We start from the raw sequence: 13,737 nt of genomic DNA on the forward strand, positions 1-13,737 counted from the left end.
TTGGTATAGTGTAACCTCTCTTCTTGGAGCCAATATGATTGGCTCATGAGAGATTTTTCCTAGGGCATTAGTGTCAAACTCAAAAACAGGAGCCATTACACTGTAGATAAAGGTCCCCACAGACTGTATATTAACTTAATTTGGATGCATGTGACCATCAAATACATGTTTGACACCTCTCATCTAGGACAAAGGTTCCAGTTTCCCATGGCTTCCTTTCTCTGAAAAGTTTAGAAAACTTTAAAATAATGAGCATAAACAAAATTCATAAAATGCATTGGGTATCCAGAAAATCAATTTCTAAGCCGGAAAGATGTTCTCCTAAACCAGTTAAATTTGGTGACCAATTATGCACAGATTTTTCTCCTACTTTCCTCTAACCCCTTCTCATTATACTCTATATAACAATTCAGAAAACAATTGAAATTATCTTATATTTATCTAGTAGATTATAGTTAAAAGTCAAATAACTGGTAAAAATAATATTAAAACAGCAGAAAACACTTAGTAATGAATCACATTGCCCACTGAATATAGGAATAACACAGAAAGAAGAAACAGAGAGTAGAGTAAATTCCATCTGTTTTTCTGAATTGCCATAACCCAATTACTATCTACTGCATTATTTTTATAAACTGAGCTGGGAGCCAGGAAAAAAGGGGGAAAAAAGCTGTTTAAATGTTTTGAGTCAGTTTCCCAGAAAGGATCTGCCACCTACTGCTATTACTGCTACTGCTGCTGTTCCTGCCACTACTTGGTCCAACCCTCTTTCCTCAAGTTGTTCTCTAGAGGAATTAAAAATTGCTGAGCAAACGGAAAAACTTTATCTTCCAGTTCTATTCCCATAATAAACTCCTTTCTTCTTGAGCTAAGAAGTAATATAATTCCTCTCAAAAAGTTAGTCCAAAACTTATCAAAATAACAATTACATTTGGTTCTTGCTGATTGGCCTATTTCTAAACAGACTAATCTTTGTAAACTTTTTCCCCCTACATTGGACTATGAGGAAGAATCATTCTGCCTATTGGCTCTATTTCTCTGTGTGAGCACTTAAGCATGCTTTTCTAGAAAATTAAAATTTTGTGGAGATTGGTTATTTTTGATATGAGATTGTTGAGCTAAATGAATGAAAACACATTTCATAATAATAAAAAGAATAACATTTTATAGTACTTTAATCTCATTTTGTCCTTATGACAACCTTGGTAAGTAGGTATTATTACCTCCATTTCATAGATGAGGAAACTGGGGGAAGGCAGTAAGTAAATGATTTGCTCAAATGTCTAGTAAGTGTCTCAGGTTATATGTGAATTCAGGTCTGCTTGATTTCAGATCTCATTATGTGTTAGGCACTGGTGATACAAATAGAAAAAACAAGACAGCTCACTTAAATGCAGGAAGATATTATCTATGGAGGTTTCAACTGAAAGGAAGTTGGGAAGACCCAGAAGTCTTGAAGTTTCATTAAAAAAAAATCTAATTGCAGTGCAGTGGGGAGGGCACAATAGAAGGGTACATTGGAAAGCCTGGAGGACCTTGGAAAGCAATTTTTGGTCACGTTAGAGCTTAGTAATCTTTTATCTTAATAGAAAGATTATAATCAGTGACTCCAAGGTCCTTCAAGATCTAAAGAGTTTTCCCAACATGATTCCAAGGGACCAAGTCCATTACCATTTGGAAGAAGGCAAAAGGTCAAATGGGTCTTGAATTGATAAATTTAATCTTATATGACTTGGATATGATGTTATTTTTAAATGTTTGTTTTCCTGATAATATTTCTTTATACTTTTTTAGATGAAATGCTGCTGATGGATAGTCATATAATGTTTTTCAATAAGCTATTTTAGCAAGCATAAGTTTCATACATGAGTTTCATTTCACCAAAAGAGGAAGAAATACTTTTGTGTGGCTAGATTTAATTTCCGTCAGTTACTACCCTCCCAATCAGTCACTAGCCTATTCCTGGGACTTCCCATTGCTGCTATAACACAAATCAAAATTAGACATCAAGAACTGTTTCCATGTGGGTAGTTACAAAAAGAGGAGCAATATACTATTTTGTTAGCAAAAACATCAACTCAAGAAAGGCTTGCAAATATTCAGGAATAAAAAGAGCAACTGAACTTCTCTCCATGATCAATTGGTGTAGTGCCTCAGGACCTGTTAGACTGGAAAAGGTAAGGAAAAAAGTAGCAACATAATATTATTGTAAGAATTATTTTTTTTTCTCACCCACTGATTTTTCTTCTTTTTCTTTCTTTTTTCTTTCTTTCTTTCTCTCTCTTTCTTCTTCTTCTCCCTCCCTCCCTTCCTCCCTCCCTTCCTCCCTTCCTCCCTCCCTCCCTTCCTCCCTCCCTCCCTTCCTCCCTCTTTTCTTTCTTCTTTCTTTTCTTTTCTTTCTTTTCTTTCTTTCTTTCTTCTCTTTCTCTTTCTTTCTTTCTTTCTTTCTTTCTTTCTTTCTTTCTCTCTTTCTCTCTCTCTCTTCTCTTTCTCTCTTTCTTCCTTCCTTCCTTCTTTCTTTCTTCTTTCTTTCTTTCTTTCTTTCTTTCTTTCTTTCTTCTTTCTTTCTTTCTTTCTTTCTTTCTTTTCTTCTTCTTTCTTTCTTTCTTTCTTTCTTTCTTTCTTCTTCTTCTTTCTTCTTCTTCCTTCCTTCTCTTCCTTCTTCCTTCCTTCCTTCCTTCTTCCTTCCTCCTCCTTCCTTCCTTCCTTTCCTTCTTCCTTCCTTCCTTTCTTCCTTCCTTCCTTCTTCTTCTTTCTTCTTCTTCCTTTCTTTCTTTCTTTCTTTCTTTTTCTTCTTTCTTTCTTTCTTTCTTTCTTTCTTTCTTTCTTTCTTTCTTTCTTTCTTTCTTTCTTCCTCTTTTCTTCCTTTCTTCCTTCCTTCTTTCTTTCTTTCCTTTCATTCTCTTCTCCTTTCTTCCTTTCTGCACTTGCTTAGCATAATTAAATTCAAGCCTTTGATAATGAGAAGCAGTATGATACTGAGGAAAGATTCCTGGGTTTAAAGTTAAAGGTTCAAGTTCCACATCTGATATTTCCAGTGCTATCACTTAAGCTTCTTAGACCCTAGAAATTCTTTCGAATTTGTAAAACGAGTGGGTTGGACTAGATAGCTGCTTAGGTCATTAGTGACTATATAACTATGACCAGGTTACATTTAGACCTTCTTAGGCAAATATAAACTAAAGTTGTTGATAGCTCAAGCATTTATTCATTTCCTTAGAGCAATGAAGGCAAATTAAATCAAACATACTTAAAAAAAATCTTAAAGCATGAACATGTAGTACATTTCCAAAGTCCTTAAGCACATTTATCTTTACAAATTGTTTTGAGGAAAGAAGTTGGTAAAGGATTTAAATATTCATTAGGTTTGCTCAATCTCATTTTCTTTTGTATGCATGTTATCTGGCTTAGCTTTCTAAGTTTACCATATAATCATTTTGAATTTTGTGGTTTAGTGCCCCTATGTAAGCACTATGCAGTAATTTCCTGTGGTCATGTATGTCTACATATTACTTTTAAAGAAGGTCTGTAAATTAAAGCAAGAGGTTTGTAGGGATTGTACACAGACTTTAATTTGGTTTATAGAACATTTTAGTGAAGAGGAACTAGAAAGTATTGAACGGAAAGAGTCAGAAGATTTGACTTCTAGTCACACTTCTCTCACCCTAGTTAACTACATTTGTTTAGAGAGGGGACTGGATCACATTGTCTGTAAACTCGTTTCCATTTCTACCATTTTATGATTCTATGATCAGTCACATCATGCATACAACAAATTCTAAACTACTGTGGATTTCAACAGAATATCCATAATGTTGAATCTATAGTATAGGCTAAAAAACACATTTAAGTGAAGACAATCTGTTGTGATAATACTTGTTTACTATTAAAATTTATGTAAGTAGTCATAGTTTTCTGGATAATTTGAAGTTGGAGGAAGAAAAACAAGTGCTTAAATTACTAGGCTAACAACAACAACAACAACAACAATAACAAACATACACAGGAAGCCAAACTTGATTTTTCATTTTCTTCTTTACATGTGTATTTATGTGTAGTTTTATTCTTCTTAGAGTTAATAATTATTTTTATCTGTAGAATTGTGCTATAAAAGCAGTCTAATGCCTTCAAGTATAAAAAAAAATTTAGTCAGAGTTAAAAGATGTTTGAAATTAATGCAAAAGTGTGCCTCATGAAAGCACTGAATGTTCATTTATGGATGCAAAAATTCATTGAATCAATTTTATTCCTTAAAAGTAAAAATATATATTAATGTAATTGAATATAAATCATCACATTGCTTATAGCCACATAAATGGTGAAGATCAAATACTTGAATCATTTTTTTTTTTTTTTTTTTGGTGCATTATCAATCGATAATACTCCATGGGTATTTATAAGTAGGCATAGATTTTGAATATTTGCTTCCTTGAAAAAGAATATGGCATGGTTAACTGGAATGTTACATGATTATCTTTGAAATTTTTCTTTGACATTATACTTGAATGGGACAGAGAAATGAATCAATGGCCAAACTTTTTTTTTTTTTTTGAGAAGTTAAATAAAAAAATACCAAGAATGATCCATCTGAAAATGAAAGCCTCAAGAACCAATAAAGTTTCTTCACAAACTTTTTATTGAACCTCTTTTCTGTATACATTGAGTTTTTTAAGAGACTAATTATATGTATTTTAATGTGCTTATAAAAAAAAGAATAGTAAAACCTCCAACTATATTCTGAAAAATTATTGATATTCCACTATTTTAAGAAGGACTCAGTGCCTAGGTTAAAATTATATTAGCTTTTACTCTTAGGCCCTAGAGACCTGGTCAAAACTGATCAGGAGATTGATAGATTATTTGGTGAAGTTGATGCTGAAAATTAACATTTCAAATTGTGAATTTTATCATCTAAGTTGCCATGTTAGCTTTTTATAAGTTTAAGCAGTTAAGTATCAAATCGTTCCTTGTGTAGTATTGATTTAGCCTGAAGAATCAGTCAATAACCTTTATTAAATGTCTAATTTGTGCGATAATCATGGTTTAACAATTTCACATCAGAAATTGAAATATAGGCACTTAATAGAAAATTCATTTAAAAAAATGCTACTACAGGGTCTGTATCTCAAAGAGATTATAAAAGAGGGAGAAATGTCCACATGAGCAAAAATATTCATAGCAGTTCTTAGTGGCAAGGAATTGAAAATTGACTAGATGCCCATCATTTGGGGAATGACTGAATAAGTTATGGTATATGAATGTAATGGAATATTCTTGTTCTATAGATGAACTATTTAGATGAACTGATGTTGAGTGAAGTGAACAGAATCAGGAGGACATTGTACACAGTAACAGCAAGATTATGTGATGATCAACTATGATAGACTTAGCTCTTCTCAGCAATACAGTGATCCCAAGACCATTCCAATAGACTTTGGATGAAAAATGCCATTTGCACCCAGAGAAAGAATTATGGAGAGTGAATGTGGATCAAAGCATACTATTTTCACCTTTTTGTTTTTTTCATTTTGTTTTCTTTCTTGTTTTTTTTTTTCTTTCGTTGATTTTTCTTGCACAACATGACAAAGATGGAAATATGTTTTAAAATATTATACATGTATATGTACATATGTATGTACATGTATAATCTAAATATCGGATGTATATTGAATTGCTTGCTGTCTTGGGGAGGGAAGAGGCAAGAGAAGGAAGAAGAAAAAATTTGGAACATAAAATCTTACAAAAATGAATGTTGAAAACTATCTTTACATTGGTTGGAAAAATAAAACATTATTGAGAAAAACAAACAAAAAATTTAGGTAATAAAAAACTAATGAAAGAGTATATTAATTACTTTTAGATTAATGGCTTAACCTTAATATTTTAAAATTTAAAGGAAAGGAAGAAGGCAGTTATATGAAGGAAATCATTCCAAAGACTTTTTGCCAGTTTATCATTAAAACATTATTAATATAGAATCTCAGCAATTTCCCTCCTTATCAAAAGTTAGATGTATCATATCTATTCTGATAAATTCTCATTTTTAGATTCTCAATTTTTCCATCTTTAAAATGAAAATAAATATGACCTTTACACAGAAATATTTATGTCTTGGGCTCATACTCCTTTTATTCATCTTTAATCTATTGGTGTTTTCAAAACTTCTACTTCTATTAAGCCCCTAGTTTTATTAACTGCTTCCTCATTCTCAATATATGGCCTTGCCTCCTCTTTTGCTGAAATGATGGTCATTTAATGTGATATGCTTTCTTGATTACCTTCTATTGTGTCTCTATAAATGTGTGCGTTTTCACCCATTCTTTTCTCTTCCCATTTTAAAAGGGGAAAGTACTCTTTTCCTTGCTGCCGATGATTTTTCCATCTTAAAAGAGTTTTATTTCTACCATCTATTGATACATTAGTTAAAATATATTTTTATACTTTTTCTCTTTCCTTCATTCCCTTAGCCTAGAAACACATTATCTTCTCTCTCTCTCTCTCTCTCTCTCTCTCTCTCTCTCTCTCTCTCTCTCTCTCTCTCTCTTTCACTGTCAAAGTCCTAGAAACAGTAGTTTGCTTTTGTTTTCTTCCATTTCTTCCTCATTCATTCACTCCTAATATCCTTGCCATTTGGCTAACTTTCCTACCACTTTTCTGAAGCAATTCTCTCTCTAAGATTCTAAATCATCTCTTAATTGTCAAATTCAGTAGTTATTCCTCAATCTTCATCTTCTTCCACATAGTTAAATCTTTGACATTCCTAAATTTTTGTCTTCTATCAAGCTTTCTTTTTCTTGGGTTTCTTTCAAGATTCTCCTTTGGTTCATTTATGACTTACTGGGTTTTGAATTGGCTTAACTGATCTTCTGGAGTTGACTTCTGACTTCTAATCAACCTTTCTTGCAATACTCTTCTCCTTCAGATACTCTGTGTTCCTGCCAAAATAGACTATTAGTTACATTCTTTTCTCTCCTATCTGCTTTTGTTCATACTGTCCCCATTCTAGAAATGAATTACTATTCTTATCTTTTCAACTTCTTTGAAATCCTTCCCATCCTTAAAACCCATCTTAAGTGTGATTTATTCTATGGAATGTCTTCTGTTTTCTTTTCCTCATTCTCCCACCAGAAGTGATTATGCTCTCCTTAATCTTTCCTCAGCATTTTAATAAATCTCTCCTTTACATTTATATACTCCTTTGTATTAAGGTTATTTTATGCATATTTTATCTGCCTTCCTATTAAATTGTAAACTCCTTGATGGCAGAGGCAATATTTTATTTTACCCTTATAGAAAGAATGGAGAGATTGAGTGTTAGAATTTAGAAAGTTTTAATACTGGTTGGATGGCCAGGATAACAATGTGGTATAGCGGAAAGGCTATTGGTTCTAGAATAAAAAGTTCTAGCTTCAAATCTTCCTTCTGACATCTATTATTTATGGAATCTAGGGCAATTCACTTTACCTTTCAGGATTCTTTGTCCTCATCTGTAAGATGAGAGGGTTGTATTAGATAACCACTTAGAGAAGGCCTTTTTCAACTCTTAAACTAGAGTCAAGGAGATCTGAAACTTTGATCATATCTTTTTCATTTGTATCTGACTCTTTGTGACCCCATTTGAGGTTTTCTTGGCAAAGTGATTTGCCATTTCCTTCTCCAGCTCTTTTTTTAAATTAAAAAATATTTTGAAATGACTAAATAAAAACAATTTATAATTTCTTTGCTCATCCTTTTTATCCAGTTGTAATCTATCTCCTAAACTCTAGTCTTAAATCTCAAACTGCCTATTGGATATCTTGATCTACATGTCCCATAAATATCTTAAAATCAGCATGTCCAAAAAGGAACCCTCCATCCCCCCTGCAAGCCTTCCCCTCTTCCCAACTTTCATATTGTATATTAAAACTATCTAGGGTACCACCAGCTGGCTAGCTCCCAACATAGGTCACATTCCTAACTCTTCTCTCTTACATTCCATTCCATATACAATTAGTTGCCAAGTCTTGTCATGTTTGCCCTTTAATATCTTTTGTATATATCCCCCTTCTTTCCTCTGATGTTGTAATCACCTGGTCTAGGCCTTCATTGCTTCATGCCTAACTCTTATAATAGATTTGTTGATTGGTTCCATTGCCTTAAATCTCTGCTCAAAAGGCAGTTCTTTTTTATTATTATTTTTATTTTCAAAGCTTTTTATTTTCAAAACATATGCATGGATAGTTTTCAACATTCACCCTTACAAAACCTTGTGTTCCAATTTTTTTTCTCCTTCCCTTCTCAGCCCTCTCCCAGACATCAAGTAACCCAATACGTATTGCAATTCTTTCATACATATTCCCACAATTATCATGTTGCACAAGAAAATGCAGATCTAAAAGAAAAGAAAATGAGAAAGAAAACAAAAAGCAAGCAAACAATAAAAAAGTTAAAATACTATGTTGTGATGTACACTCAGTTTCCATAGTTCTCTCTTTGGGTCCAGATGGCTCTCTCCATCATAAGATCATTGGAATTTTCCAGAATCACTTCACTATTGAAAAGGGCCACTTCCATCAGAATTGATCATCTATAATCTTGTTGTTGCTGTGTATAATGATATCCTGGTACTAATCATTTCACTTAGTATCAGTTCTCCAAGACTTTCTGAAATTATTCTGTCCAGCTCTTTTTATAGGTAAGGAAATAGGATTAAGTAATTTTGTTCAGGGTCATACAGCTAATAAGTATCTGAGGCCAGATTTGAACTCAGGAAGGTGATTCTCCCTGACTCTAGTCCTGGCACTCTATGTAGTATGGCACTACCTAACTGCCCTTTATTGTTTATGGTATACCCATTCATTAATGTGTTGATGACAAGTGGGAGGGAGGTCTTGAGCAGAATATCTTAGAATGTTCTTGTCTCTATTCTGTTCAACATTTGTAAATCAATAATTTTGAGGAGTAATATTGTGCCTATCAAATTAGTGAGATATGAAAATCTCAGAGGGCTTGCTAACACAGTGGATGACAAAATTCATGTATTCCAGTTATTTAAAATGATAGGCAGAATTTAATGACATTTATTAAGATAAATATAATAGCTTATACTTGTGACATTGATTTTTTTAATGAAGTACATACGTCGATGTGCACTTACTTGAATAGGGGAAATAGGATAGAAAGACAAATATAAATCAGCAATGTGATATGAGAACTAAAACAGTTAAATTTATTTTGAATTATATTAAAAGGTACATAAGGTTCAGAATGAGGAAGGTGGTAATCCTCCCTTTCTTGGTCAGATCACCTTTATAATCAATAGATCAAGCAATAAATATTTAGAATGCTGTTAGGGTCCAGGTGTTGTTTTTTAAGAAGGACATTGACAAGTGGGAATATATCCAGATGTGAGAAGCAAGATGCTGAGGGAAAAATCAGGGAGTATGTGCTTTAAGAAGATCAATTGAAGAAACTAAGAATGTTCAATCAAAAGGAAAAACTTAAGAATGATGAAATAATTGCTAATGTTTAATTGTTTTTTTCAGTTGTGTCCTACTTTTTCTTTGAGTGGTTTGCCATTTCCTTCTTCAGCACATTTTACAGATGAGGAAACTGAGGAAACTGAGGTAAACAGGTTAAATGACTTGCCCAGTACATCACACAGTTCATGAGACTAGATTTGCCCTCAGGTTTTCCTGACTCCACATCTGGTGCTTTATTCATTGTGGAATGTAGCTGCTCCATAACACAATAGTTGTTTTTTTAAGCATCTAGAAGAGATTCTCAAGTGGAAGAGAGAAGAGAAAGCACAATGCCGTGAATGTAGCAAAGAAATGGATTTAAGTTCAATTTAAGGAAAAACTTCCTAACAATTATGGCTGTCCAAAAAGTGGAAGAGACTGTCTTGAAAGTTGGTTCCCCATCACTAGAGATCTTTAGGTAGAATTCACATGATTACTTAACAGAAATATTTTAAAGGGAATTCAGGTATAGATCTGACTAGATAATCTCTAAGATCATTTTTAACTTTGAGGTCCATGATTCTTATTTCCTACCTCTATATTCTTCACCTAACATAGTGCTTGCCTATCTAGTGTTAACTGTTTTAACTAAATAATGATTTTCAAAATTACTTGGTCACATCACTACTATACAAGGATGGCTAATGTATTTGAATCTTCTCGGCCTGGATTCTCACAAAATTGCCTTTTTCCAAGGGTTCAGAAGTTAATTAAAATATTAAGGGGTTTTGTACTTAACTACTTTCCTGGGGTCAATTGAAAGTATCATTCTTTGAAGGATAGTCATATTATTATAACTACAGGGGGTCTCCTAATTCCTTTGGAGATCATCCAAGCTAGCTATGGGTTAAGGTGGTTGTAGCTTTTCAGTATAAATAAATCATCCTACAGGAGGTCTAACCCTCAAGCCATGACAATATCTATTGTTCCATCAGTTATAACAATATACCTTTGTGTAGTCCAAAGGACCTCCCTGCCTCAAGGCTCCCCAACAAGCTTCCCTATGGTCTAAATATTTTGTGAAACAAAATCTTCTCTAAACCATAGCTTGTAAACTCCCATCAATATATTTTTACTTTGATCATTCATCCAAACAAAATGGTCAGTTCATAACGAAGGCATTTTAATTAAACAGCAATATAGATAAAGCAATAATATAATCTCTTTCCTTATAAGTTTTCAAGTGACTCTTTTTGAAGAATATTTTCTTCTCTTTTTGGGGGAGATGAAGGGAAAGGATGTAACTAATATAATTATTTTGCATGACTACATATTTGTGGTGGGTTTTATTTTTTTAACCTTTTTATGGTTGAGGAAAGGAAGAGATAATTTAGAATAAAAATTAAATAAATTGGATTTAATTTTTTTTAAAAGAAAGCAAATGAATGATTAACTCAGAATTACTGTTGTGAAACTGTAACAAATTATTTACTTTTTTCTTTGCCCAAACCAAATAGAGGCAAATTTAGGGCATTGTTTGGATGTCTTTTCTTGGCAGTTATTTGTCTGTATTCTTAATGGAATCAAATCAAAAGAGAGACATAATTAAAGGGAACTATTTTCTTTTTTATTTCAAACTTAACAAGCTTGAAATAGAATGATATTTTCCAAACATAAAGAATAACATAAAAAGATTGCATATGAAATTGCAAACTGTATATTACATACATTAATTATAAAATCAATTCAACATATAGTTTATATATATACATACCCATTGGAAAGAATATATCTTCATAAAAATTATAAGGCATTTACATGGAGAAAACATATAATTCCATATAATACAAAATAAAACATATAATACAAAGAGATGTACATGCAGGAAACATGTGCCTGGAATACATGCATTTGTATCCCTAGGATTTAGCACAGTGCCTGATGCATCAAATATTTGTTTTCCTTACTCACACTTCTAGCACTACAAAACTACTGGTTTTATCTACTAATTTAATCTTGCTATTCTCTGTCAGACTTGCTCCCTCTAGGTATTTGTCCTGATCTATAATAGCAACTACTCACTGCTGTTTCCCCACTGCTCTCTTTCTATTTATCATCTCCATCTATTTTCAGGGAAATCTATCCAGGGACCTATCTAATGTATGGATACTGTTGATAGAGATTAGAATATAAAATGCTTGAGGGCAGGATAGTTTCATTTTTGTCTCTGTACAATATTTCCCACATGTTAGAAACTTAAAAAAAAAATGATTATTGACTAGTTTAGCTCTTTCACTACAACTATCCACTGGGAAGCACTATGGTTACTAAGTGCTTTTGTTGTAGCATAGAAGCTTTGACTCTTTCAGATTGTTCTCTTAGCCTTTTTTACTCTTTTTTACTGTTAGTTACAGTGCTTGGGGAGAGTCCTCAACTAACCAACTCTCTGAAATCTGGGTCCAAATCCTGACTGATATTTACCACTTTTGTGAATGTTTGTCACCTGTGTGACTTTCAGAAAGGCAATTCATTTTTCTAGGTTTTAATATACAATGAGAGAATTTTACTAAATGGCTTAAGAGGTTCCTTATAACTCAGATTCTGTGGTCCTGTGATCCACTGTAAGTTTTACAATTAGTGAATCTTTTTTTTTTTCTGTAAAGAAAATAAAAGTTATATTCAATCAGAATTTTCAGGCAGTGACCATGACACTCTGCATTTTTTCCCTGTCAGCTCTCAGCCAAATTGCTCCAAAGTTCTCTTTTCCTCAGGCTGCTTGCCCCAGAAAATACAGAAATCTAGGCTGAGATTAGTTCTGCCCCTTGAACTTTTCTTAGAATTTTTTTTTTTTTTTGTCAAATATCTCTTAACTGAATAGTTTTGGCTCCAATAGGTCTCAGTTCAGCTGTTAACTAACTTGTAGACAAAAACACATTTTAGATTTTAAGACTTATCATACCCCCTTTTGGAAGAAAATTTCTCCAGGGCTCTATTTCATCAAATACAAAATGGATTGAGAGGTAGTATGGCAATATATATATATATTTCAACCTTATCTCAGCATTCCATCTGTTTTATATAAATAGCAACTGCTAGCATTGAGGAATTCTGTCAGGTTTTTGAGCTTTGTCTCACTTTTGAACTTTATCTCTTCCAAGAGTGAAACATTCTCCTTTTCTTCTCTGCCTCATTTAACTGACTTCTTTCAAGTTTTAGTTAAAGTCCTACCTTGTGCAAAAAGCCTTTTCCAGTCCCCCTTAATCTTCTTGAAGTTATCCCCAATTTTATCCTGTATTTATATCTTTTTTATACATATTTACATGTTGCTGCCCCCATTTGATGATGAGGTCATTGAAAGTAGGGACTTTCTTTTGCTTTGGTTCATATCTCCATCATTTCACAAAATACTTGGTACATCGTAGGCATTTAAGAAATGCTAGTTGACTGACCCATTTCTACCAAGTATTCATTAGATCCCTGTATCTCTCTAACTTCTCTATATCTATAAAAAATATTAATTGATTTATTGACCTTTCTTTTTGAATGCTTAGTCTTAGTGACAGAAACTGAGAATTCTAAGAATTAGTTCTCTCTTTAAAAAATATTAATTGGCAGCTAGGTGGGAACAGATGATAGAGTGTCAAGTTTGGATTCAAGAAAACTCATCTTCCTGAATTCAAATCTGGCTTCAGATACTTACTAGCTGTGTGTCCCTGATCAAATCAGTTAATCCTGTTTGCCCCAATTTCCTCATCTGTAAAATGAGCTGGAGAAGGAAATGGCAAACAACTCCAGTATCTTTGTAAAGAAAACGTCAAATGGAATCATGAAGACTTGGATATAATTGAAATGTCTGAACTGTAACAAAACACAATTATTATAGAACCACCAAATTTCAGTGAATGAGATCATCATTATAACCTACCTGACAACTGATCATCTAATTTTGGCTTGACATTTTCCAGTGAGGGATTACCCCCTTGACAAAGTATGCTGCTTTACTTTAAGATATTTGTAATGATTAGGAAGTGTTTTACTTTAGGTAAATTAGGTGTCACTATGGAGCCTTGGGACCATACTGCTCTTAATGAGTCAGACAACTCAGGTACTGGTAAAATAACAGGTTGAGCTAGTAGTTTAATGAGATTAGGTGAACATGCTAGGGTTCATATTAATCCTGCCCTTGGGAGTTTTAATTATGAAACATATGAGTCACTAATGGTTATTACCCTAGTTAGAGAAAGATAGGTTAGAGGTTGAGTAGGTTGTCTTCACACTCATACTTCACATTTAGTGC

At 33.0% G+C, this 13,737-nt stretch overlaps 1 protein-coding gene across 2 annotated transcripts in view; it reads left to right on the forward strand.

Moving 5' to 3' along the window:
* The first annotated feature begins 1,330 nt into the window (after nt 1-1,330).
* The window catches only part of TASL (TLR adaptor interacting with endolysosomal SLC15A4), a 28,198-nt gene continuing 15,791 nt past the window's right edge, over nt 1,331-13,737 (forward strand). Inside the window, exon 1 of one of the 2 annotated variants that reach the window (XM_074300883.1) lies at nt 1,331-2,177. Coding sequence is in view for 1 of the 2 variants with exons in the window: in XM_074300882.1 (XP_074156983.1) it covers nt 2,022-2,177 (156 nt within the window). In the remaining variant the exon portion in view is untranslated. The remainder of the gene's footprint in view (nt 2,178-13,737) is intronic. The other variant, XM_074300882.1, reaches the window with a different exon arrangement.

Source organism: Sminthopsis crassicaudata, chromosome 3 (genome assembly GCF_048593235.1).
Source record: "Sminthopsis crassicaudata isolate SCR6 chromosome 3, ASM4859323v1, whole genome shotgun sequence".
Taxonomy (NCBI): domain Eukaryota; kingdom Metazoa; phylum Chordata; class Mammalia; order Dasyuromorphia; family Dasyuridae; genus Sminthopsis; species Sminthopsis crassicaudata.